The sequence below is a fragment of the Gordionus sp. m RMFG-2023 genome, chromosome 1, assembly GCF_954871325.1.
Source record: "Gordionus sp. m RMFG-2023 chromosome 1, tfGorSpeb1-WG-v2, whole genome shotgun sequence".
Lineage (NCBI taxonomy): Eukaryota > Metazoa > Nematomorpha > Gordioida > Chordodea > Parachordodidae > Gordionus > Gordionus sp. m RMFG-2023.
The window spans coordinates 78076306-78101903 of record NC_088775.1 but is presented as its reverse complement, the minus strand read 5'-3'; the positions used below and the strand labels follow the sequence as shown (position 1 = coordinate 78101903).

At 29.3% G+C, this 25598-nt stretch overlaps 2 protein-coding genes and 1 non-coding gene across 5 annotated transcripts in view; 1 reads left to right on the top strand and 2 right to left on the bottom strand.

Moving 5' to 3' along the window:
* LOC135922405 (talin-2-like) overlaps positions 1-17655 on the top strand; it is a 67128-nt gene extending 49473 nt beyond the window's left edge. For both annotated transcript variants that reach the window (XM_065456785.1, XM_065456786.1), the window contains exons 23-41: positions 2255-2518; positions 3218-3379; positions 3946-4146; positions 4320-4492; positions 4819-4945; positions 5087-5197; positions 5399-5642; positions 7056-7197; positions 7670-7894; positions 8299-8389; positions 8687-8812; positions 9001-9117; positions 12040-12222; positions 12655-12765; positions 13783-13929; positions 14021-14182; positions 14846-15094; positions 15623-16009; positions 17013-17655. In XM_065456785.1, the coding sequence (XP_065312857.1) occupies positions 2255-2518; positions 3218-3379; positions 3946-4146; positions 4320-4492; positions 4819-4945; positions 5087-5197; positions 5399-5642; positions 7056-7197; positions 7670-7894; positions 8299-8389; positions 8687-8812; positions 9001-9117; positions 12040-12222; positions 12655-12765; positions 13783-13929; positions 14021-14182; positions 14846-15094; positions 15623-16009; positions 17013-17219 (3429 nt within the window). In that variant the 3' untranslated portion in view covers positions 17220-17655. The remainder of the gene's footprint in view (positions 1-2254; positions 2519-3217; positions 3380-3945; positions 4147-4319; positions 4493-4818; positions 4946-5086; positions 5198-5398; positions 5643-7055; positions 7198-7669; positions 7895-8298; positions 8390-8686; positions 8813-9000; positions 9118-12039; positions 12223-12654; positions 12766-13782; positions 13930-14020; positions 14183-14845; positions 15095-15622; positions 16010-17012) is intronic.
* Positions 17656-20962: 3307 nt separating this feature from the next.
* LOC135930989 (SH3 domain-binding protein 5 homolog) lies at positions 20963-24916 on the bottom strand. Of its 2 annotated transcripts, none has more exons than XM_065467823.1 (5): positions 24755-24916; positions 23113-23299; positions 22676-22848; positions 21870-22542; positions 20963-21178 (listed from the first exon to the last, which is right to left on the bottom strand). In XM_065467823.1, exons 1-5 carry the CDS (start codon positions 24818-24820, stop codon positions 21000-21002), a joined length of 1278 nt encoding a protein of 425 aa, XP_065323895.1. In that variant the 5' UTR covers positions 24821-24916; the 3' UTR covers positions 20963-20999. The 2 variants fall into 2 exon arrangements, with proteins under 2 accessions (XP_065323895.1, XP_065323896.1); XM_065467824.1 differs by lacking the exon at positions 20963-21178 and adding an exon at positions 21600-21774.
* Trnae-uuc (transfer RNA glutamic acid (anticodon UUC)) lies at positions 23885-23956 on the bottom strand. Its single transcript has one exon. It is a non-coding gene; the product is annotated as a tRNA-Glu (tRNA).
* Positions 24917-25598: the final 682 nt, after the last annotated feature.

Sequence of the window (25598 nt, the reverse complement as noted above, 5' to 3'; positions counted from 1 at the left end):
GACCTTTCACTATTGGCTTTCCACCATACTAATATGTCATCCTTTAATGAAACAAGAGGTTCATTCAAATAGGTGTGAAGTTCTGATATATTTTCTTCAATGATTTCTGCCGATATATAATCCCCTTCTGAATTTCTTTTTTGGGATAAAATTCTTTCTAAAAAACTAAATTCATTGATTTCCTCCTGGCACAAATGTTTGAAAATTAGGATTTAATAAATAAATATTAAAAATATACCTGAGAATCCGTTATTCCTGTATTTTTTTATTTTCTATTTTCCTTAAATATTTTGAAAATTTGGTCATATACTCAATTCTATTAAGAGTATTAGGCATGTAAACTTGTTTTAATATCGGATCCAATAATGTTGAGACATATGATTCATAGCAAAATAATTCTTTGAGATATTTCTACATTTTAACCAGCATGTTATTAAGAATTTCTTGTATTGTTATTATCCTTTTTTATATTATTTAAAATTTCATTATTTATATTCTCCATATATAACATGGAAATCCCAACTGTAGGATATTTGGATCCTGATAAATCAAGTGTGGTTTTATAGAAGGGCCTTAGAAAATCTACAGCCTCTTTAAGGTCTTCTTTTTCACACTCAGTAAAGAAAACCCCTTTAAATTGTTTGTAATTCAAAAAAAGTACTTCTTCTATAGCATCCATGATCTAAAAATTAAATATTTTTTAAAAATAATTGGATAAAAATGTAAATACCTCATAAATTGTATTCATCATTAAATAGGAGCTATTCCATCTAATAGGGATATCAGAAGGGATTTTAAATTTTGTAATACCCTTATTTTCACATATTTGTACATATGCTTGATTTATTTTGGGTGATTTATTTATAGAAAAGGCTATGTCTCTACACTTTTCTAGGATAGTTGTAATATATGATAAACTTTCCTGAGATATTAGGTTTAGAATATGGGCACAGCATCTAAAGCCTTTAAATTTTTGTTCCTTATAAATATTCTGCAAAATATCCATGCTTTTTAGGATGTTATTGGCATTATCTGTAGTACAGGCCATTATATTCTCCTCCAATTGATATACATCAATTACTTCTTTTATAGTTTAGGATATTTCTTCAGAAGTATGAGGAAATGGGATATGATTTATATCAAGTAAAATATTTTTAGAATCAATATAGTGTGCAGTAATGGCTATAAATGAAATTTTATTTATATTGCTCCACATATCTATGGTAAAGCTTATTAAAGAATTATTTTTATTTAAAATATCTTTTAGAGAATTTCTTAGTTTCTCAAAATTAACTGTATAAAAATTTTTAACTTTGTTTTTTGACCAAATTGTAGCAGTTGAGTTTAAATATTTGATTAAATTATGAAGACCTGAACTTTCAAAAGTCTTCATTGGCAGAGAGTCCATTATTATCCATTTTATAATGAGTTGGTTCATATGATCTGTTTGGAATTTATCCAATGGTATTGAAGAAAGTGATTTTGTACTTGTGGAGGGCATATTTAAATTAAGAGTAGATTGTGTTTTTGAGATATTTTCATTTTCATTATTAGAAGTATAAATTTTATATTTTATCAAATGTCTGCTTAAGGTACCTAATTATTTTATTAAGAATAAGGTTAAATTATTTTGACAATGAATTATTCAGACAGTTTCTTAAGAAAAAATAGATATATAAATAATAACCAAAATATTTTAATAATAATACTGCTTATTTTGATTAATTTATTGCTTAGAAAATTATAAACAATTATTTTGTTACTTGTTGCTGACGATATGTTGAATTTGGTATTACAGTGAACATATATTCTATGTTTTTTATTAGGACTATAAGTAAAATGTTTCTTGGACAAACTTATGGTTTTCATATTGTAAAAAAAAAATTAACAAAATCTAAAATAACTCCTCTAGAAAAATATCATAAAATAAAATATACAAAAAAATTATATTAATTGAATAGTAAAGTAAACTTAAATATTAATAAAAGACCGGTCCAGACCACGGTCCTCAACAAAAAAATCGGTCCGGTCCCGGTATAGGACCGTTGACCTTCACTACTATAAAAGTATTGATTCCTTTTTATTCAATAAAGAACGCTATTTTATTAATTACTATTTTATTTATATTGTTTATATAGTTTAATATATGTTCCTTCCATAGAAAGAAAGAAAAACAAGCAAGCATAAATCATCAATAAATATAATATATATTTTTTTTGAATCTAATAGATTGCATACAAATTTTTTATTCTAGTGTTCCAGTCTCTCTGCAGAACTGACCGATTGCCTTCTCTCGAAACTGAACAATCCCCAATCTCCCGAAAATTCACGCCTAATATCGTTAGCCCGTTTATTTGATATTAATCTGGATAAATCACCTAAAAATGGCGCCGTCGTAGAAATCATAAATAGAAAACAATTGGAGCAGGCGTCACGTGCAATAGTAGAGGCTTCTTCCGTTATCCGATCCCATTACGACAAATGTAGAGATGGTCGCATGACTCCCGACCAACAGCAAGTCAGGAATATTTAAAAATTTTTTAGAATTTTTTTTTACTCCTTTTTACTATGTCTTTAAATATTCCCATTTTTATTATAAATAAAATTCCTCTTATTTTATTTACCATATTTTTATTCTAGGCTTCTTTAATTAAAAGTTTTAAAAAAATTTTTTGATTGAGTATCGGAAAGAAATTCTGATTTAATAAATTTCAGACACTCGTGTTATGTATATTATAATAGCGACTGTTTAGGAGATAGAGATTTAGAGTTACCGGTTATGGGCGAAAATTTTTGAGGTTATTTCTAAAAAAATTCTAACGCTAGATTTATAATATACTAAATTAGATATATATCCCAATGATATTGATACGAACCTCGACTGATAATTCAAAAGTGTTCTTAAGTCAACTATTATCGCTGAGGTAGAGGGCATTGAATTGCATTTCGTTTGAATGCTTATCCCTATTTCTTTTATATGCTTTTCAACGGCGGACTTAATATATGTACACTTTTTAATGCATTCTACTGATGAATTATCGGTCAAGATTAGTAATAATGTCACGGGTGTTATCCTAACCATTTTGAAAATATATCATAAAGAATTAATAAAAAAGATTATATTTAAGTATATTTTTTAAACGAAGTAAGAGCATGCATTCTCATTAATTTATTTGTTTTTTTTAATGAGAAATTAATTATACTTTTACCCGCCAAGATTTTGACTGCCGCTACCATAATAGCCAAACATACCTCATCTTTATGCAATTGCTGCCGCGTAGCATCATCCAAAACAATGGATCCTCAGCATAAGCGATTCTTTGTAGAATCCGCTAAGAATGTTGCAAATTCCACCAGGGATATGGTCACCAGAATCAAAGTATTTTATATTCAAAATAAGTAAATTTTCTTAGGATTGCACCTTACCTTTATAATAAAAATGACTCCTTATATAAAAATATGTAATATAAATCTCCCACAGTCAAATAAATATTTTTGACCTGACAAGCAGTAGCAAAAATTATCAAATAACATGAAACTGACGGTTAGTGATGACCTGAAAATTTTGTTCATAGATCCCACCAAGATTTGGACAGGTTTAGGCAATATTTTCATAAAATATTGAGCTAGCTGTTTTTAGAAGTCAACTCAAATGGAGCGATTTTGCATAACTACTGACAGCGCTCTAACATTACCAAAAATTAATATTTCTAAATCTAGTTATTATTTTTTATATATTGGTAACAAATAACTTAAAATCCAATCCTAACTCAAAAATTTAAAAAGTAAGGAGGAGTACTCCTATTCTGTGACGAGATACTTTTTTTGAAAACTAGCGGTAACATGCTACTTTTGACAGTAGCGTTTAACAACACTGCATATAATTAATCATTTTAATGGAAGCTAGTTATAAATAGAAAATTAAATTTGCAAAACAAAATTTAGGGACTTCAAGCTGGGACCAGTCAGCGCTCATCCGGAGTCGAGGATATATTTTCTGTCATAACCTCCCTGAACGAATCCGTCGATAACTTGATCCGATTTGCGGCCCGTATTAATTGTAGTCCCGGACCGGATGGAGGATACCGACCAGAAAGTGAATCAGGTTTTCCGGATCCTAGCTCATTTGCTCTAACTTACGAAACGGTAAATTATATGGGATTAAGTTTAGGCTTTTTAGTACAGAACTAGTCATAAAACATCTCAGATCTGGTTTGGTTCGCCATATTCAAATAATTCAGATTCCTTACACACCATTTTATTACTTTAAAATAATATTTATTCAAGATAAAAGGATATTCAAAAAACAAAAATATAAGGGCAAAGCATGTCAAGAGCCATTTTTGGAAGCTTGCAGAAGCGTTTGCGATGCCCCTGTCAATTATTTAGCCGCGAGGGATCTGGGAAATAGTAACAACGATATTCATCATTCGATTTCGTCGCATGAGGCCACATTTAACGACTCAGCTAAATACACCTCCAATCTTGCCACGTAAACATAATACACTTTAATTGTCTTAAATCAAAATTAGTTTAGATACCATATATAAAAAATGAATTTTCGAAAGTGTCACGTGCTCAATGTTTCATTTTAAAAGGATCTCTTGTATTAATTATTTTAAAAAGCGTAATAAAATAAAATTTAAAACGAAATTCGTTATAAATGGTTGTGGAGAAAAATAAGAAATTTCTTCCCTATGAATATTAAATCTTTATTAATGTTTTGACTTGCTCATTAAGCGAAAATTATCCGACATAATTTTTTTTATCACATTTTTCTTATTAATTTTATGCTTTTTCGTGTATATAAACCAACAGTGAAATGGCACCAGGTATCAAAGGTTGCAAAAAGTTTATTCATTCATTAGATGCCGTCCTCAGTGAATTGGAAGACGGTACCATCAAGGACGGGTCCACTTTGTCCCAGCCTCTGTTACCAAACAATGTAGGATATTTTTTTTCCATTATAACTTACACGCTTTGAATATTACTTGTTAATATCTATCTATACTATTTTTTACATTCATGAGTTGATCAAGATTTTGAAAATAAATTTTAAAATATCTTATCTATTTAAACAAAATAGCCTCAAGGAATGAACCAAAATTTGAATGAATGCTTGGAAAGATTAGTGAATCATTTGGATCACACCGTTCAAAATGCCCAAAACTGCAAATTCGAACTCATCGAATATCAGGTATTTCATTCTCTTTTTGCTCCTTTTTTTTCCTTTCTTTTTCTTTTATTGTTCCTTAAAACAATATATCGATTTAAATAAATATTTTTCAAATCATATAATTTAAAATAGGAATTAAAACAAAAAAATTATTGAAGCCATCTTTTAAAACTTATTTTCCTCACATATGTTTTTTCCATCTTTTTAAACGAACCGTAAAAGCTACATCTAACAACTTTGGATATTCGGCACCTAGCTAAAATTTGTCAATCACTCGATAGTTCAGGCAGGCCTCTTTACCTTACTCGAACTTTGAAAGCAGTTATAACGGGGCAATTAAAACCGTTTGCTTTTTCGTTGCTAGCCTATAGCTATTCTTCCGCCAAACCCGATCGGAGCACTTTTTTAAATAGACTAAATCGTAATTACGTTATGATCAAAAATCGATTGGCTACTAGTTTTAACGGTCCAATATAGTTTTACAAATTTTCCCTTTTCAAAAAAAAATGTATTGTAAAATCATGAACATAGTATTATATTGACAATTATTTTTTAAGATTTGATAACCCCTCTTTTTAAAGGCCTTATACTAGTCGCTCATGTGATCCCTCAAGCCAATTACTAACAAATAATTTACCACACTTTTAGCATTACCCGACTAGTAAGTCACTTGCTTCTCTGATTCTTTCTTAAACATTGCATTAATTAAATCATATCCATAAGCATTAAAATCCAAAATTCTCTCCCCTTCCTAATTTCGCATTCCATAACTAAATTCTCTTTTTACTCCCTCATAACCTTCACTACTCGCTCCCACATGTCCATTCAGATCACCAGCCAGGATAATCCCCTCTTTATTTGTCAGTTTCAATGTCACCTCCAAAATGTCCCAAAATGTATCTTTCTCTTCATTTTCAAACCTGAGGAACATACGCCGAAATAAAATTGCATATCTTTCTACCAAAAATCATTTTGATAATCATTATCTGGTTATCTAGTATTCTTATTTCGATTATTTGTCCACCCATTTCTCTACAACAAATACGCCAACGTCAGCCTTACCATCATTACTACTTTCCAGATAAATTTATACTTTTCATTTGTCCTGCCAATCATTCTTGCGCCATTACCTTTCCATCTGGTCTCTTCTATTCAACACACATCTATATGCCTTCTATGCAGTGTATCGACCACTTCTCTCTTCATTCATGCTCCCAATATTTTATGTCGCAACTTTTACTCTATCCCCCTTAAACTGGTTTCTCCACTTATTACCAAGTTGTTTAAGGCCGTCATATGTTTCATTTTCACGCATCGTGGTTCCATCAGATTCTCCATTCTTCTTTTGTCGTAGGCGGATGAGGGGACCCACGGGGTTGACGGTACCCTTCCCATGCTTTGTTGTAATCATTAGAAATTTTGTAGTAAGGTTTTTAAAATCGGATGCCCTTCCTAACATAAACCACATTTATGTGGTTTTAACACCCCATCTAGGAGACGGTGATCCTATTATAGACCCCAACCACAAGGCACCTCTTAAACCTATTAGCGGCCAAAAAACGTTGCCACTCCCCCAGATGAAACCGAAGGTAGGATTTTGGGAGAGAGTTCTACCTCTACTACCTCAGTAATATTTTATTAATACAAAAAAATTATCTTTCCTTATTAACGTAAAATATTATGAATTTTTTTAAAAACTCCTGTATAAAATGGTCACCCTTACCATAGTGTTATACTTGAATTGACCATATTGATGTCCAAATAGAATTTAAATAATTTCCGTATATGTTTTTTATTATAATAAATATTTAAAAATTTATTTTATGAAATGTATGTATTTTTTTAAAATGTTATCTTAAAATATAAAATTCATGACCAGATGATAGAACAGGGGGAGATGAAAATGCGGATGACATATCTTTAGGTCTGAGGAAAATCCTCGAAGACGTGGACTCTGACAATTATCCTAACAATTTCAAGGAAAATGGCGCCCTTGCTCGTGATATTTTCTTGAAACATAGGTTAGTTTTATTAAAGTGTATAGTATAGAAATTAATTTTTTTAAATTTTAAACAAATTTGCCATGAACTTTAAGAAGCTACCCACTCTTAATTTATATTGATTTATATATGTATAAATTATGAGATGCCCAAACTGAAATTAATAGAGCGTGGATACACTACTCATGCCGGGATACAATTCCGTGTGACCCCTCAATCATAGTAGCGTGAATTGGCGGCGAATTAATTATACAAAATACGCTATGTTTTTGTATTCTCCGCCGCGAATTCATGCTAACTGTGAATGCTGGGTAAATCAGATCTTAAAAATTGCCCTCGGTAAATGATTTAAAATCGAGACTATGAATCCCTATGGATTCCATATCTCAATACGACATATATATAAAAGGATAAAATTTTATTTATTTATTTTTCCATAATTTGTTTCCTAATAACATTCTTTTTTCCCTTTTGCCAATTCAACATATCTTAGGGACACCATAATTCAAACAGCCCGTAAATTGGTTGAAGACTCTAAGATGCTTGTTAGTAGTTGTACCACGACATCTCAAAATAGTTCTCCGAGAATGGGAATCAATAATTTAGATCCAAATTCCTCCATCCGCGATTCTAACGCTGATACTACTTGGCAATTGGAAGATCATTTGGGGGCTTCGGCCTCTTCAGCTGTTAGAACATTAGCACAATTAAGTCAAAGGTTAGTATTTAATAATATTGCTTGAGTAACTTATTATTTTTTCAAAAAAAATGGTTTGATCGAATATTGCTTTATTTGATTATTTCATATCTTCGTTAGTTCCCTCTAACTCTAGTTTCCCCAACGCTTTCCATTATAAACGTTCCCCACTCAGCGTCAGAAAATACTTTCATTTCATAAACTTTATAAATTTTTTTAATGAATGTGCTGTAAACGTTAGTCTTTAAAAGTAACGTTTTTCAATTACTTGTTACTTTATTTTAAAATAATAAAGGTATATTTCTTACTTTAACTGTTGTATTTACTTTCGATGTTACTTACAGTACAAGACCGAAATGATATCATTTGAATCGAACATATTTCAATATTTAGTATATCTCATTACTATACCATATTAATGAAAGGATAAAGATGGTGGCTCACGAATTGTACAGCACCGAAGAGGACGGGATAAATCCTGTAACAGAACGGGGAAAGATTAACCGGGAAATTCAAGTTTTTTTTTTAACCTTTGCATAATATTATAATTAGATTTTCTATAGTAATCACGAGGTTAAGAGTAATAATAAAAAGTTCTTTTAAAAAATAAATAAAGTTTTAATGAAAGAGAATAAATTTTATAATTTACAATGCTAAAAAAAATTAATAGTAAAATATATTATAAATATTGAAACCTACACTTTTAAGGAAAATATTATGTCAGCTATTTATATAGATGCTTTTTTATGACAAAAATAATAAATTTTTGGATTAATAATAAATAAATTATATTTTTAAAACTTAAACAAATAGTCCCTACTGATAAACTCTATCAAAGATATCGCCACATCCTTGGGGGATTTGATTCAGGCTTCCAAGCAAGCCACTAACAAACACATATCCGACCCGGCTATGATTTATCTCAAACAATCGGCTAAGGTTTTAGATTTTTTTAAAAATAATACTATTGAAAAAGGGTAATAGGAAAAGAAATTGTTTTTCGAACGATTGGAGTCGAAAAATCTAAAAAAGGAATGACAAGGAAAAAAATTAGAAAGATTTCCTGTGAATATTTAGGAAAAAGATTAATATATATTATACTAATAATATATCTATGACCTTTACAGGTAATGGTGAGTAATGTAACGGGTCTATTGAAGACTTTAAAAAATATCGAAGACTCTACTCTTAGAGAAGTATCCGCACTGGAAAACACCATCGAGTCTATTGGCCAAGAATTGAGGGTAATTTTAATATAGGTTTTCTCATCATAGGATATTATACATATGTAATTTAGTAAGAAGGAAACTAAAGATTTTTGCGTTATTGTTATGTTAATATTAACAAGACTTCGTCCTTGCTCATTTTTTAGAATTCTGAAATCTATCTGAATGGAATGTGATTTTAATCAGGAGTGTGAACCCAGACCCTGAACTCTCCTATTTTTGGAATTCAAACCTGAACTTTTTTTAAGAGTTGAGAGTTCTAGGTTCAAAAAAATTTTTTCGCATTTTTCAAAATCTTTTGGTTTTATACTTCTATTATATAGGTAATATTTTTTTTAGAATTTATATCAATTTTCAATAGTGAAAAATTTTGTAGAGTAGGTAATAATATTTTATTATAAATGATTATTTATTAATATGCTGTATATAGAAATATTATCTTGTTTTATATCAATTTTAAAAGTAATTTTGTAAACCCCCCCCCCTCCTCCATCGTAAATTTCCTGTTCTCATAAATATCATTTTAAGCTAATAAAAATTTCCCTCCTTTCCCCATCTCCCCAAAAATTGTATACAATTTATCACTATAAGAAAGAATTTGGAAGAAAATTAATAAAAGGTTATTAATAACTTTTAAAAATAAAGACTATAATAATTCATTAGAAAAAGGCTATTTTATAAAAAAAAAGTGAAGCTCATAAATTATTTTTATAAAAATCTAATATAGCCAAAGCCTTACAATAAGTGGACCTAAAAATCTCCAATAAAATTTATAAGGGGAAACCCCACTTAATGGTGCCCCCCCCCAGCAAAATTCTGGATACGCCTATGTTATGTAGTGCAGGTAATGATATTAAAGGTTATGCGATTAAATTAAACATTTAAAACATAAATTGTTTAAAATCCTGGGAAACTTACCAACCTTCTCTCACAAACGTCATATACACCCAGTTAACAAAGAGACCGCGTTACATGAGCAAATAAAATCACAATACTATCTCAAAATAACAAAAAGCAAGTAGATGATATAACACACAAATACAAAATAATAACATATAAAATTGATGTCGGAACAATTGAACATATCTTCAGACAACCAACTTACTCCTATTAACGATGAAACATTGCTACTATTGAAGCACTGTATCCCGAGGCTTCAACAGGGAATCTACCCAATCCACGAGATTGCAATTTTTACCAGTGATGGAAGAACTTGCTAACAATTTAATAAGGAAATCTCTATACAAGCTCACCAAATCCTTTTCGGAACATGTTATATATAAATATATTTTAGTTTTATGCCTCGCGGTCTGATTTATACTCATGCCATTCCAGTAGGCTCCTTTTTCAGACGATTAATCGCTATCATCATCGAACGTACGTAAAAATCATGATGCCTTCAACATTTAAACTCTTACCATCTAGGTTTTGGGATCAAGGGCTATTTTGAAATATACTTTAAGAATTTAAAACTACCCAACTAGCACTGTTGTAAATTGATTTTAAAACGCTTTTAATAGTACTTCTTTTTAAAAATTCATATATGAAACTTTTCCCTGCTAATCTAAATCTCATGACTTTAAAACGCCTTTGACATACGGACCTTTTCAGATTTTGTCAGTTACCTTCTAAATTGGGTTGTTTATTAGACCTTTTCTCACTCAATCATCCAGATTAACAAACACCTCAATGATCTCAGGCTTCATATGCTTCACCGATCGTTTATTAGTTTACACAACCAATAAATAGGAGGCTAATATACTTATAACACTCATTTACTATCACTCATAAAAAAAATTTCACACCTTTAATATTGAAATATCAAACCGGTATATCAGTCAATCCTTCTTTAGATTGCACATAACTCCTCGATCATGACAGACTTGGTGGTTATGAAAGGTTAGAATCACTCCCTAATCGTAACCTTGGTAATCTCATATCAGGCGAACAATTGAGCGTTGCCATTGGTACGTCTAAATTGTGACATAGTATATCCACATGCTTGTATCAAATGCAAACACCAGTTGATTCAAAAGATAAGGACCTCAATTGTTTATACAGACAAGGCGACATTACCTTCAAACAGCAATAAATCATGTAACAAATAGAGGTTTGACAGGCGCCCACATTCCGAACCATCTTGAGCCTACAAATTTATCTCACATAGATGGCTTAAGACTTGATGGTATGGCAACCATACCTTGGGCACTCTGCAAATCATTAATATAGAACTACACATGCACTTTCAATCAATATCAATCCCCTAACCCAAGCAGAAACAAAAAAAGTTAGATATATACAAAACAACATCTTCCTATTTATTCCAATAGTGACTTCCACACCAGCCTTTTTTTACCATTGACCTATAAGTTTTTAAAAAAATCTTGACAACAAAATATATATACGTCAAAAAAATCAAATGAAAATTTCTAGATATAATTATAATTCCTTTTTTGGGAACACAATTATGAAATTTTATTTTAATGGTGTTTTGATTTTATAACATTTTTATAGTTTTTTTATATTTTAATAGTTTTGTTTATAACTTTTTATTTTTTTATTTTAATGGCGTTTTTATAGTTTTTTAATTTTTTACTTATGTTTTATTTTGACAATATTTTGTTCTTCAAACTCGGACCCTGAACCTGAACCCTTTAAAATTTTATTCCTGAACCCGAACCCTTTTTTTTACTGAAGGGTTCACATCCCTGATTTTAACACACTTAAAAAATTGAGAATAAATACTCTTTTGACCGTAATTAGAATTACTTAGCTAAAATGTCTTGGATTCGGGCTTTCCGCCATTTATTATAACATATGATATGCCAATATAACTGATAACTCATTTCCTTTTTTGATTCTTTCATTTATTAAAAAAAAACCCTCGATAATTTATCGATTTATTATTTTATTATTATAATTTTTAAAAATATTTTCCAGCTTTTCGAATGTTATCACGACCCTGTCATGCCAATCTCACCAGAGATCCTTATAGATTCCTGCAATAAGATGGCAGCTGATCTTAGAATCATCACATCCGGTTTCCGGAACGGAGAGGATAGCGTTTCCGATTGCTGCGAAATCAGCCGGAGAAACATAGCCGATTTCCTGAGGGCGTGCAAGGTAATAATATATAGTACTAATATTCATTCATACATTATTTGATTAAACTTTTTCGACAGTTTATAGGTTTTGTTTATATTCATAAAAATTTTAAAGTCCCCTCTTATAATAGTCAACACTAACATGTAATATTAGTGGTTAGAATCAATTAAACCATAAAAAAATATTACAAATGTGTACTTTAAGATAAACTAAATCCAAAAGTATATCAAAAATGCACTTCTTTAAATGAACCAAAACTGAAAAAAATAATTTAAAACTACACTTTAAAAAATCCCCCACCAAAAAACAAAACAAAAATAAGAAGACCAAAATAAAAAGAAAAATGTCATATTCCTATCAAATAAGTAATAAAAATGACATTTTTTGGATACCAATAATCAAGTTAGAATAATAATCAATAAATTATTATTTTTTAAATGTATGATTTAGGGTGTGGCTTGCCATTATATGTCAGAACACTCTGAGAGTAAAACAAAGCTTCTGGATTTCGGCAAAGAAATAGGACTCAAATACAAGCATTTTTTACAAATTTCCCTCCAGGTATTATATATTTATTTTCTTTTTTAAATGCTAAGGAAACATTTTTTTAAAAAAAGAAACTAAGTTAATAAAGATTTTGAAAAAAATCTTCAATTTTTTTGAAATTACAAATGAATTATAATAAAAGATTTTGGGATTTTTAGGTAATATTTTTTCAAAATTCTTAATCGTGATATCTCTCGTATCCATTTCTCTATTCGTATCTGAGGCCTACAATTTCAAGCCCGTAATGGACTGTAAAATGTTATGATTTAAAAGTCTAATATTGTTAAATCACATAACTTTAGCCAACTTCAATATGGCTTAGCCAAGTTTTTAGCCAAAAAAATTGAATTTAACCTCTTAGTTGGGCCTGGTCTGGACTTAAAGATTGGAACGAAGTTTTTAGGATATAAATTTGACAGGGTTATTTTGAAGTTGGTCAAATTAACAACACTAAAAGGTCATGGCACTGGCTTAAAAAAATAAGTAAAATTACAAACCCGAGCCAGTCCTTTTTTTTTCTTGCATAGTTCAGGTTTTGCCGAGTTTTTTTTAAAATTATAATCAATTAACCAGTTGGAAAATCATAGTGTATCATTTAACAATAATTTATTCCTTTATAAAATATTTAAAATGGCTAAATTTTAAAAAATCCTGACCAAATTATTTGAAATGAACAAAATTTTGAAAATCGAAGCCAGTTAAAAGAAAAATAAAAGCACCCCGACCGGGTTAAAAAAAAAATTAAACAATCCATGCCGGATTTGAAAATGTAAATCCGGGCTGGGCCAAAAATTTGACCTACCATGACAATTGTAATCTTACATATTTCAATTAGTAAAGTACACGGTATAAACCTAGGTTCCAATTTTATACTGGACCAGCGTCATGCAATAATAATTTAAAACAAATCTTAAGGAAAATTATCTTTAATTCAAACAAAGGAAATTAAAAATAATTTCAATAGGAATCTTGTTTTTTGAAATCATGAGGAATCTTTATTGATATTTTTAATGACGTGCTCATACAAAATAGATATTGATGCAAAACGCCGATTTTCATCATCGTGGATTTGACGGATCGCCACCTTGTTCTACGTCCCAGCTCGATTTAGCGGAAGAAGACCTAGCAGATGCTTTAGATCGAATCTCGAGATTTCTGCGTTTCGTTCTTCCACGGGGGGTACACATTTTTATAAAACTTATAGTATGCCCCACTTTCCTATAAAAGGTTGTCCTTAAATTTAATTGTATTTTATACATGTATCTGAAAGGTATATTCTCCTGATACGACTGAAAGGGAATTATTACGTGCAGCGGTTTCTATAGAAACTGCCGCTAGGGAAATCGCCCCGCTCCCTTCTTCCGCTTCCATCGTTTCCCCCATTTGCAACAATAATGGCTATTACGAGGACCTGGACACATTAGAATATAAGGTAATTAAGATAATTAGCCCATTTCATTTATATATAAGAGTTAAATTAATACAACTTTTGGGAATATATAAGATAAGGGTTAAACGAAATGTTTTATTTCATTCAGCCTGCTATGAGTTTATTTTATTAGAATAGTAAAAATTTTTCTAATAATAAAGGTTATAAATGCTTGATATGTTTCGATTGGAGTCATCGAAAATCGATTCTTTGGCTCGATTTTACAATATAAATAGAATTCGATGTTATAATAGCAAACAAATGGAAGGCGAAACAAAATTATAATTGATTTATTATTAGTACTGTACTGTTTCTATTGTAATTACAAATTAATTAATTTAAATAATAAAAATGATTATATATATATAAATATTTTTATTCTAAATTGATTTTTTACATATTTTTTTCGATTTAAAATAAAGTTGCAGAAAAAAAGAGGAACATTTCTCTAAAAGTATTATTGTTGTTTTTAATTCATTTTTTAATTGTGAAATTCAACCAAAATAGGAAGGATGAGAAATACAAAATAATTATTTCGAAGCGGGCCAGAATTATATTGATAATGTAATAGACTCGGACAAGCCCCATAAGTCTCTATTTTTAATTGGTAGAGTTTTATTTTTTGAAAAAATATTATTATCAAATTCTCCTTAAAAAAACCCTTAGTTATCGGATCAGGATGATCTTAATAAACGACCTTTCGATGAACGGATAGTAAGTGCCGCGCAAGCTATCGCCAACGCCGCAGCTTCTCTTATCAGAGCCTCCTGCGCGGCTCAAAAGGAACTCGTCAGACTGGGTAAGCTAAGTCCAAATACTTTACCGCCATCTACAAATGCTTTCTACGTCGTGCATGCCAATGATAAAGATACTGGAGGTGGAGAAGGCCAATGGTCTTATGGATTGATATCCGCCGTAATATATCCTTATTTAACTCATTTTCAGAAATTTAGCATGCATCCACAATATTTTCTGTGCGCGTTATTTAGGAATCAATCTTTTTCGTTTGTAATGGTTGTACCTTATGTATATTAATAATAAAATTGTTTAACTATAAATTTTACATATATTTTGGGAACATATTTTAAAATAGTATATTTCATAATACATACTATTTTTGTTTCTGTACTAGAAGACTGCAAATAGCAAAATTTTCAGGCCCAGTCTAGTGGAAATTTAGTTTTTGCTCGGCCCAGCCCAAATAAATCTTTTCATTGCAGATCTCTATTTTGCACTACTTATTATTTTTTTTTTAAGAAATAGGAATCTAATTAAATAATTATATTTCATTTATGATGATTCAACTAATTCTTTATTCCCCAAAATAGGTTAATCTTTATATTTTTAAAGCACAAACACTATTTTAAAAAATTTAAACATGAATACAAAACCCTGATGACTACGTCTTATCATCACAATGCTGATTAAATTTTTTCTTAATAGGCTAAATTAGTGGTAGCGGCAACTCATAGCCTGTGTCAAGCGGCTGATGTCTTGGTCAAGAACCCTTCTAATACCGACTTCAATCTAAATGCGGAAGGTATGGAGAGACTCATAACTTCTGCAAAGCAGGTGGCCAGTGGAACGGCTCAACTGCTCTTGGCTTGCAGAGTCAAGGCTGGAATTTATAATCCCGTGACGGAAAGATTGGATAAAGCCGGAAATGCTATCAAGCGTGCCACCGAAAGGCTCATCCAATGTGCCGCCGATATTATGATTAGTACTTCAAACAGTTCTTTCGATTTAAATACTGGCAGTTTTTACGAAGAAGGCGACAGCAGGATAAGATATTTATCGCTGGACAAAAGGATGGTAGGATCACTAGCACAGGTTTGTATATGGAAATTAGGGAGGGGAGATTTATATAAAGCAATTGTTACTTTGTATATTACACGATTTTGTGTCTATTTTATAATCAATATAAAAAAAATTTCTTCCTATTTATAGTAAATTAGTGCCAAATGAATTTCTCTAACGAGTAAATATGTGAACTTTTAAGTCTTAAAAGTTTCCACTTTACTTTTTTTTGTAATTATATAAATACACAAATTAAAATCTAGCGTGCACATTTTATTTTAACTGTTTTACCAATAGCCGCTTTAACCAGATGATTTCTTTATCTATTATATAAATTGTTTTGCATAACTTTCTCATTATTTTTTAGCGAAGACTCTGAGGAATATATGTAGAAATGTTTTTTAAAAATATATTTGGCTAAAACATAAAATAAGAAAGCTAGTGAAGGAGGTTTTTTGGCAAAATATAAACCGTTTAAATTTTCCAAATGGTGAACATAAGTTATTAATTTTTAAATATATCTTCACACCAATTTTAAAATCATTATGCTGTATGGTCAAAAAGTTATTCGGGTTCACGTTTTTTTACCCTATCAATCGCCCCCCCCCCCATTAATAAAATAATTAATTACCTGTAGACAACGTTTTCACGATTTCTTGGAATACATATAAAAATATGATATGAAACTTTTATTGAATGGCATTTAAAATATTTTGAATGTTTTAAAAAATTGGTAAAAAGGTAATTTATCAAAGGTAACGTTTCAAATTTAAAGTATGTCATTTTAAAAATTTATATATTTATAATGATTTTCTTAAAGTTTAAAATGTTTATATACTAAGTTAAATTCTATAACTTACCCAGCCTTAAATCTAGCAATAATGCTAAAAATCAGAATTGTAAATACACGTATCTTCTCTTTTTTTCTTTAATAACCAGATTACAATAACATTTAAGTAAAAATGAAATTAAAATGTTCTATCTGATTCTACAATATTTAATTTATACAATCCCTCTTCACAATGTAAAATAATAGGAGATGGAAGCTCAACAAGAAATCTTGAGAAAGGAGAGGGAACTTGAGGAAGCCCGAATTAAACTAGGAATCATTAGGAAGGCCAAGTACAAAGACAAAAACCCCACCTTTACTCCCGAACCCGACATATACGAAATCTCTAACAATAATAACGTCGACAACAATTTTCAGGCCAACACTGATTATTCGTTCACTTCTGATTTTTAACAATTTTTATATTTTATCCTTATAACATTATTAGATGATGTTCTATTATTTTATTACAACGGTAAAGTTGATATGCCTCTTTTTAAAAAATTGTTTTAATATTACAAGTATTTTTTAAACAACATGGTTCCTCATATTTCTTTTAAAATTTTTTTATATAAATAATGATTGTTTATATTTCGTAATTTTTTATAAAAATCGTATTTAAAATTTAGGAAGCAGGTAAAGGTAATTAGGTTAGATAGATTACCGATTTAAAACAATTAAAATTATTTATAATTTATTTATTTTTTGAAGATGGTTATTAAAATAATTAATCTTTTAATTTATTTATAATTTTATTTTTAAATATATTATCCTCCTGAATCATGAAGAATTTTTGTATTCATTTTAATATTTTGTAAATTATAATTATTATATAAAACTTATTATTTTATCACGTTTTTTTATCAACTTTTTTATATTTTTTTAAAAAAATATACAATTCAGATGCCATTATTTTATTTAAGATATTCATATTGTTTATGAAAGAATTTTTCTTTAGATTTTAATCATAAGAGTAAAAACATAAGTAAATAGGGAGAGGTCAGTAGAGTATATGCTTTTACCAATTTTGTTTTAGATTTCTCAAAAACTACAGGAATTTAAGAAAGGATATTTAAGATATCCTGTTATATAATTTGTATCTTTTACGTCATAAATTTTGCCACCAAAAACTAACTATAAAAAAAATGGAGATTGACAAATTTTTATCATTTGTGAACAGGAGTTTTTCCCACGAATATATTTTCCTTTATAAAGCTCCGCTAATTTTTAGCCCCCTTTCTAAATTTTGCGTAGGAAAGCCCCCCCCCCCCGCCATACAATATTATTCAAAAGTGTTACATTTGAATCCCCCTTTCCTTATTACTCTTAAAAAAATTTATAGTCAAAAATATTTTTCATATTATTTTTTAGAAATTTTTATAAGACGCCGCCGCTTCGGCTTTATTTAAAGTATAGAATGAGGTTCACCACCAAGTAGTGGTGATATACATCATATTTTTAAAAAGTGACCACTTTAAAAAGGGTAAACTAAATTTTAAGCAAAATTTATTTTTTAGCTTCGTCGAGGTTTAAACTTAAAGGATAGCTTAATCTTTGGAAAAAATATACACAAGGCTTAAGAATTTTTTCGACTGTTAAAAATTTGCCGATTGTAAAGAAATAGTCCAATTTTAACGAATCTTTTAAATATTAAAATTTTTAAAAGGGTAGGTTGTTAAGATAAATCGATTTGCTTTGAAAGAAATAATAAATTAGGATATTTATCAGGTTCTTCAGTGTCCTTTTGCCAAGGAAACATTGTTTGCTGACAAATGTTTAAAAAAAATAATTTATTAAGAAAGTTGACAATATTAAAATATGTAGACAACGTCTAAAAATAATTGGAAGTAAACCCCCAACAAAATTAACCCCTATTAACTAATAATAATTTCGCGCTCTTTAGCCGTAATATTTACCCACTCATTATACTATAACAATCTCATATTAATTTGAAAAATCTTATGATGAGCTACCATTTATAACCTCAAAACTATTCTTATTAAACTCTTTCAGATCATGATTATTTAGGTCAGGAATAACAAATATTAATCAGTTGGTGATAATCAACTCTAGTTGTTATAAACCGTATTTTAAATAGTAGCAATGAGCATGTATAACTAAACTGAACAAATTTATCGGATACCCCCCTCTCTTCAAAAAAATTCTAGGCAAATCGCTCTCACTCCCCTCCTCTCATATAGACGTTGCATGTAGGTAAATATTAACATATGTTGCTCCATATAGAAATTTCACATTTATTTAAAGATGTACCATTCAAAAAAAATCCAAAACTAGTAAGATTGAAAATAGATCAATTTATAATTTCTCTAGAAAGCATGCAGCCGTCTAATGGATAGCTTTAAAAACGTTGGATAAATTTCAATAAAATTACTTTATTATTTAAGATATACTTTATTCAAATGATTGGCCTACGAATCTAGATGCGCGATTTGGCGAAAAACAAATAAAAAGATTTAAATGAAATGAATATTATTAGCTTCGACAATATATCGATTAAGATATTCCTAATAAAAAAATTCTTGAACTTTATGGATATTTTATTGTATTGCCGAATGTGAAATGGGCTTTCATCTTATGATTTTGATCATGGCAGATAAATGAACGAGTTTAAGAAATTTGACAAATTTAGTGTTCAACCTTCGATATGAATGAAATCAGAAACATATATCAAAAGATGGGAAAGGAGTCATCACATCACGGGAGAATGAAATCTTTAAGAAAAATACAGCCCAAAAAAACGAAGCATATTTATATATTTTTTAATTTGTATAAATATCGGTGGTATAAATTTGTTATATTGTTTTCAAAATATAATATTATTAAAGAATTTATTCATATTCTTAATAAAAAGATCGATTTTATAAATATATCATTTTTTGATGAATGTATAAAAAGCGATACGTAGTTGATAATGTGTCATATAACTTGTTATATAAAACTTGTCATTTGTAGGAAGTTGTAATGATTTAGAACAAATATAAAATAGATATTAGCTATCCTAACTTCTAATTCTGGATTTTCCACTGTTATTTTTATATCAATATCAGATGCAGTCCATAAAATATAAAAAAGGAAGAGATTCTTATACGTAATTTATGATCGAGAGAAAACCTGGAAAATTGAAAAAATAATATGACATAATATTTAAGCTTCATCAATTATTTTAAAGGTTTTTCGACCCGACCTAGTCCGAAAAAATATTTTACTTAGGTTGGCCGGCCAAATTTTTTTAGTCTGGTCCGTAAATATCTTGTGAAGGAAAAATCATAAATTTTCCATTCAGGATTAAAATATTTTAAAAAAACATTAAAATACTTTGCGCAAATTGTTCTGAGCGATATTTTTGGCCCACGCGGGCCCGGATTTCAGGTCGTGTCTCTCTGATTAAGCTGTTCATATTTTTCCCCAATGAATGCTTAAGATACCCTCTATCCAATTTTTTTTTAATAGAAGACTTAGAGTTAATACACTTAAATAGCAATTTAAGCATCTGATTTATCATCCAACGGATGGGCTCATACCTAAATATTTTGATTTAACACTAGCCCACATCAAGCCTTTGTCCGTAGCAAGAATCGGTAGTAATCAAAGAAAGGTATCTGAAACAGGGAATATATAAGCAGTGCCAATTTAAAGCATAACCTAACTAGGCCGCAGCCTAAAAAGGCACCAAAATCAGGTTGAGCGAAATTTTTAGAAAATAATAATTTATTTTTAGTTATAATAATTTTTTTTTAAAACCCCATAATGAAACGAAGTAACTTAATTATATATCCCTTTAAGAAAGAAGAATAAATGTGTCCTTCATTAAGAATATTTATATGAGCCTTACATGTAATATTTGAGGATGTAAGTTAGAAATGTAGTAAGCAATCTTAAGACAAAATATAAAAAATAGATGAACCGATACAATTATTTTGCCGATATCCAATTTTAAAAATGCCTATCATAGTGAAACTTCTGAGTCGTAATTTGTTATATATTATTATATTTTTATTCTTAAAAATAAAATTAATTCTGAAAACAAAATTTTAAAATAATTGGACCGATGAGGAATTATAAATTCTTTAATAATATATAATACAGTACCAATTTATCCGAAAATTTTAAGAGCAAAAGAGAGTCAAAATAAAATAAACAAGAGAGAAATTTTATTTATTCAAAAATAAAATATTAATCTTCATAATTCGTGGAACTAAAATCGAGATACAGATTAGAAGGTGAGATAATTAATTCGTTCTTATTGATAGTTTGATTGCCCTCTTTTCCCGATAAATCCTTCACCATCTTGGTATCCGATTTTGTTGTTTCTGCTTTTTCTTCCAATTCCGATAAACTTATATTTTCGATATCTGATAAGTTTTATTTTTTTCAAATAGAAAATTTATACTTTACTATACAATTTAACAGGCGATCAAATGTCTGGTCCCATATATTATTTTCAGGATAATTACTCGCCCACATCCGTTCGGCCCTAAATCTTCATTCTATTAAATGGTAAGGAATCACCCTTTGAAATTAAGTTATTTTATTATTGATATGAAATTTTTTATATAAGAATGTTTTTTCACATTATGGAAATGTGTTACAACAAATAATATTATTACTGTATATGTATGTAAACAAATGACGCTCATTTCTCAAACGATATTTGGCAGCGTCTTAGTTATCGGATTTTGAATCGCGACTCAAATTTTCCTATTTATAATATTTGGTACACAGGTAAAATAGTTTAAATCTCATTATATTTTTGAAATCGAGGTATACTTTCGAAAATTTAATATAAAGCTTGTTTTTTTTTAAATTTGAATTTTTTTGTAAAATAAAAAAATCATTCCCACTTCATAGAAGACTCGTTCACTTTTAGGACACTAGATCTTAACCGAAACGCTCCAAATATTCTAACCTTGGGTGGAATGGCATATCAGTCCAGTCCAAGATGACTTGTCTTTTTTTCAATTACAAGAAAATTTTAATTTATTAAGTAGTAAATTTAATTGTAATCTTAGTATAAATATTTGAATTTTTTAAAAAAAATTAAACTTTCAATTAGACTTTCCATCTCGTGTTCCTTAAGAGTTTTACCGTGCTTAAGCATCATCAATTTTGAACTATGAGAATTGCTTCTGGGTCTAGTTATTGGATTTTCTTGACTTGATTCTTCATATGAAACAATAATGGAAGAATTGGCGGCTTTCTCGATTTGACGATCCAATTCCTCCAAAGACGACCTTTTGGCGAGTTTTTTAAACCTTCCCCTGTCGTCTGTGTTATAACGAGCAGGAAAATTAGCGTTGTTAATTTCTTGGCTGCAGTCTTGTAAGAGTGGATAATGATGAGTTTGGGCGATGTAGACCTCCTCGTCCAATTTTATGGGATAAGAAGTTATAACTTGGTTGCCATTCTTGACTGATTCGGCAGATATTCGTTTCTGGTGAATTTCCTCCGAAATATTTTCAAGAGTTTTAAGACTCCCACGGTAGGTTTCTTTTCTTAGTGCTACTTCTCTCTGAAGAGTCAGGATTCTGTCCTTTTGTAATTCTAGAAGATTGTTGTATTTGTCTTTGACCTCGAAATAAGGGAGGGTTTTAGTCAGGAGAGAACGGCCTAATGTGTTTTCGAAGAATGTCACCAATCTGTCAATGCGGCTAAATTCTAATGCCGTGCTTTTATGTCTCTGCTCACTCTCCAATTTATGAGCTTCTGATTCGTTTACCTTAAAATAACAAAAAAGTTATTCTATATTCGTTTTAATGAAATATTATTTATCTTATCTGCTTCATATTACGAAAAACAGTAGTTACCTGATTTATTTTTCCTATAAGATAACAAATTTAAATTATTATAACCTTGACGGTGGCGTGGTTAAGCATTTCCTGCCAGGCGGCATCAAAACGAGAGTCTTGACATTCGCCAAATTTTGCTTCGGCCAATCGGATAGTTTCTTTTGCTGCTGCGTGAATCCCATTCGCCCTTTGGAATTCTAAGGCAGCTAATTGTGTGCGTTTCTGAGCTTCACGCGCTTAAACATAATTTTTTTTTATATATCATGTATATAAAAATAATCTCTATTTTAAGGATTTTTAGTATTTTAGCAGAAACTAGAAAAGCGTATAAATAAATCAATTGGGATGAAGAATCTTGCTCCATTGTAAATTGGTGCCATTCAGTCACAGACTCGGTCTAATATTATGGCAAAATATCATATAGTTCATAATCCTAAATATTGTATGTTTTTTTGACAGCTTAACTCAATAATAACTGAAATAAAATTAGTGGGGCTAACCTTTTTGAAGAGCTTCGTAGTAAGGGCGAGCTTTATCGATACTTTTGGGTCCTGTTTCGGCGGCCAGCAACCGTAATTGAACAGCTGATTGGGAGAGAATGGCGCGAAAAGTTTCGTTGGCTTCATCAGTCCTCTTCTCAAGCTCGTTTATTTCAGTGCTGAGATTATTAAGCCTTTCGAGTTCGATCTTATGATATATCATTAATGTTAAATTAATTTTAGGCTTTTTATCTTATGATATATCATTAATGTTAAATTAATTTTAAGTTTTTTATGAGTAAAAAAACAAAATTATTAATATCTTAAACTATCGACGCCTTTGATTTTTTACCACATAATAATGAGCGCTTGAAATTTGAAGTGCTCTAAAAAAATTTTTAATATGTTCTTTTATTCAGAGGCCTAACAAACTATGCCACAGTCCCAGCGGACATGAAGGGAAGTCATTTTTTACAGTTAAATTAAGAAATTTAAAGGGCGATTTTTAGTTTTTAAGGTGTAGGGGGGGGGGGGGTTTCACCGTTCTGACTTCTTTTCTTTCTTATGGATATGTAATTACGATTGTCTATGCGTAAATTAAATTCTTGATAAAATATTTCCTACCAATATTCAGTCATAAATTTCACAATTTTTTCAATACTATTATATTTAAAGTTTTTTTAATATATTTTTCTCAGAATATTAATTTTGAAACATGAAATGAAATATCAAATAATAATTTTTATTTAGCAAAAAAAAATAGAAAATTAAAATAATTTTATGAAAAAATTTGTTCCCGTACCGGGAATCGAACCCGGGCCGCCTGGGTGAAAACCAGGAATCCTAGCCGCTAGACCATACGGGATATGAATAAATAGTTCAAAATTATTTAACTAATTGTATACCAAACGAATATAAAGATTTGTTTATATTTAAAGGTAACAACAATTATAGACATAGTATGGTAGTAAAATGGAAATTAAAAAATATTTTATTAACACTTGAAATATTAGATACAAAATAAAAATTTTAAATTATTTAATATATGACATTTGAATTTTCTGATATCTGTTTATTTATACAATTTGGCATGGTAGTAAAATAATAATTAATATTTTACTAACATTGAAATATTTGATATAAAATAAAAATTATTTAATAATATATTATATGACATTTGCATAAATTTTAATATCTGTTTAGTTATACAATTTGGAATGGCAAAAAAACTTATTTTTTAATATATCAATAATTAATATAAAATTGAAATGACATTATGGGTAAATTTTGATTTTGAATCTTTGCCAAATATAGAATTAATGTAATCAAAAACACTCAAATTTAAATTTTTCAGGTAATTAAAGATAACCTTTTTGAATGTAGTAAATAATAATGAAATTATAAGTGTAAATAATTAAAAACTTATTCAAATATTCCTTCCAAAAAAAATTCTTACAATTTAAAATAAACTTAGGCCTGATCCACTTCTTTAATGTTGATTTTAAAATGCTTTCAATAAAAGATAGTAGATTGATTCTCATTTTAAAATTTTAACAATGTAAGTGTTTTAAATGCTGTGCTAAAGAAGTGGAACAAGCCTAATAATAAAATTGATAATATTTAGGAAGTTCATCATTATTCTAAAAATGATAAAAAATTTTACAGGTATTCTAGGATCCAATTCTTCTGTTTCAATTTCATCTTCTGTTAGAACAGATAGACCACTCATTAACAAAATTTTAGATAGGCTATAGTTGGTAGTTTTTCATGTCAATCAAAATAAGTTTACTCATTCAAAAATTATTGATTAGGATAATTATTGATTATCATATGTATATCAACTTTATATTTCGCAATTTACTAAACAACAACCAAATTTTATTAAACAATCTTTAATAACTTATATTAATTTTATTATTTAGTAATATAAAAGCGATTCATCCGTAGACATTTCGCCTATTTTTACCCAAGGAGCGCCAATAACTGCCAGTGAGCTCCAATAACCGCCAATAAAGGACAATAAGCGCCAATAATGTAATATTTGTGAATATTTAAATATATCTGAATATTTCATTTGAAAATTTATCTGTAGCTTTATAATAAAATGTCTATCACATACATTAAATTAAATAGGGAGAATAACTCTTATAAGATGGCTTTCAGTACAGAAAATTATCTAGTTCAAAACAGATACCTATTATAGTTGTTACTGACTGTCATGGTTATGCAAAAATGGCAGAAATTTGGATTGAGAATCAATCCAAAAAGAGCTATGATCGATTTTGAGCTACTTGCAAAGCATAACCTGGAAGATGTATTTCCGAACATAAAAATTCAATGTACAATTTAAATTTTATTAATTTTGAAATATAGGATACTTCTCTTAAATCAAAATCTTTGGAAGTTGGTAATAAATAACCAGCCCAGCTTGTCACAATTTATAATTTAAATAATGAGGTCAAACACTTAATAAGACGATCTATGGCTCTTCTTTTATGCCCTCCCTG

What these genes read in the sequence shown, in the direction of transcription:
- LOC135930989 (XM_065467823.1), bottom strand. Translation starts at nt 24,820, where the DNA reads ATGAGTGGTCTATCTGTTCTAACAGAAGATGAAATTGAAACAGAAGAA. An exon ending in AATTGGATCCTAGAATACCT is followed by an intron (nt 23,300 to 24,754) that starts GTAAAATTTTTT and finishes ATATATCATAAG; the next exon opens with ATCGAACTCGAAAGGCTTAA. An exon ending in GATGGAAAGTCTAATTGAAA is followed by an intron (nt 21,179 to 21,869) that starts GTTTAATTTTTT and finishes AAAACTTATCAG; the next exon opens with ATATCGAAAATATAAGTTTA.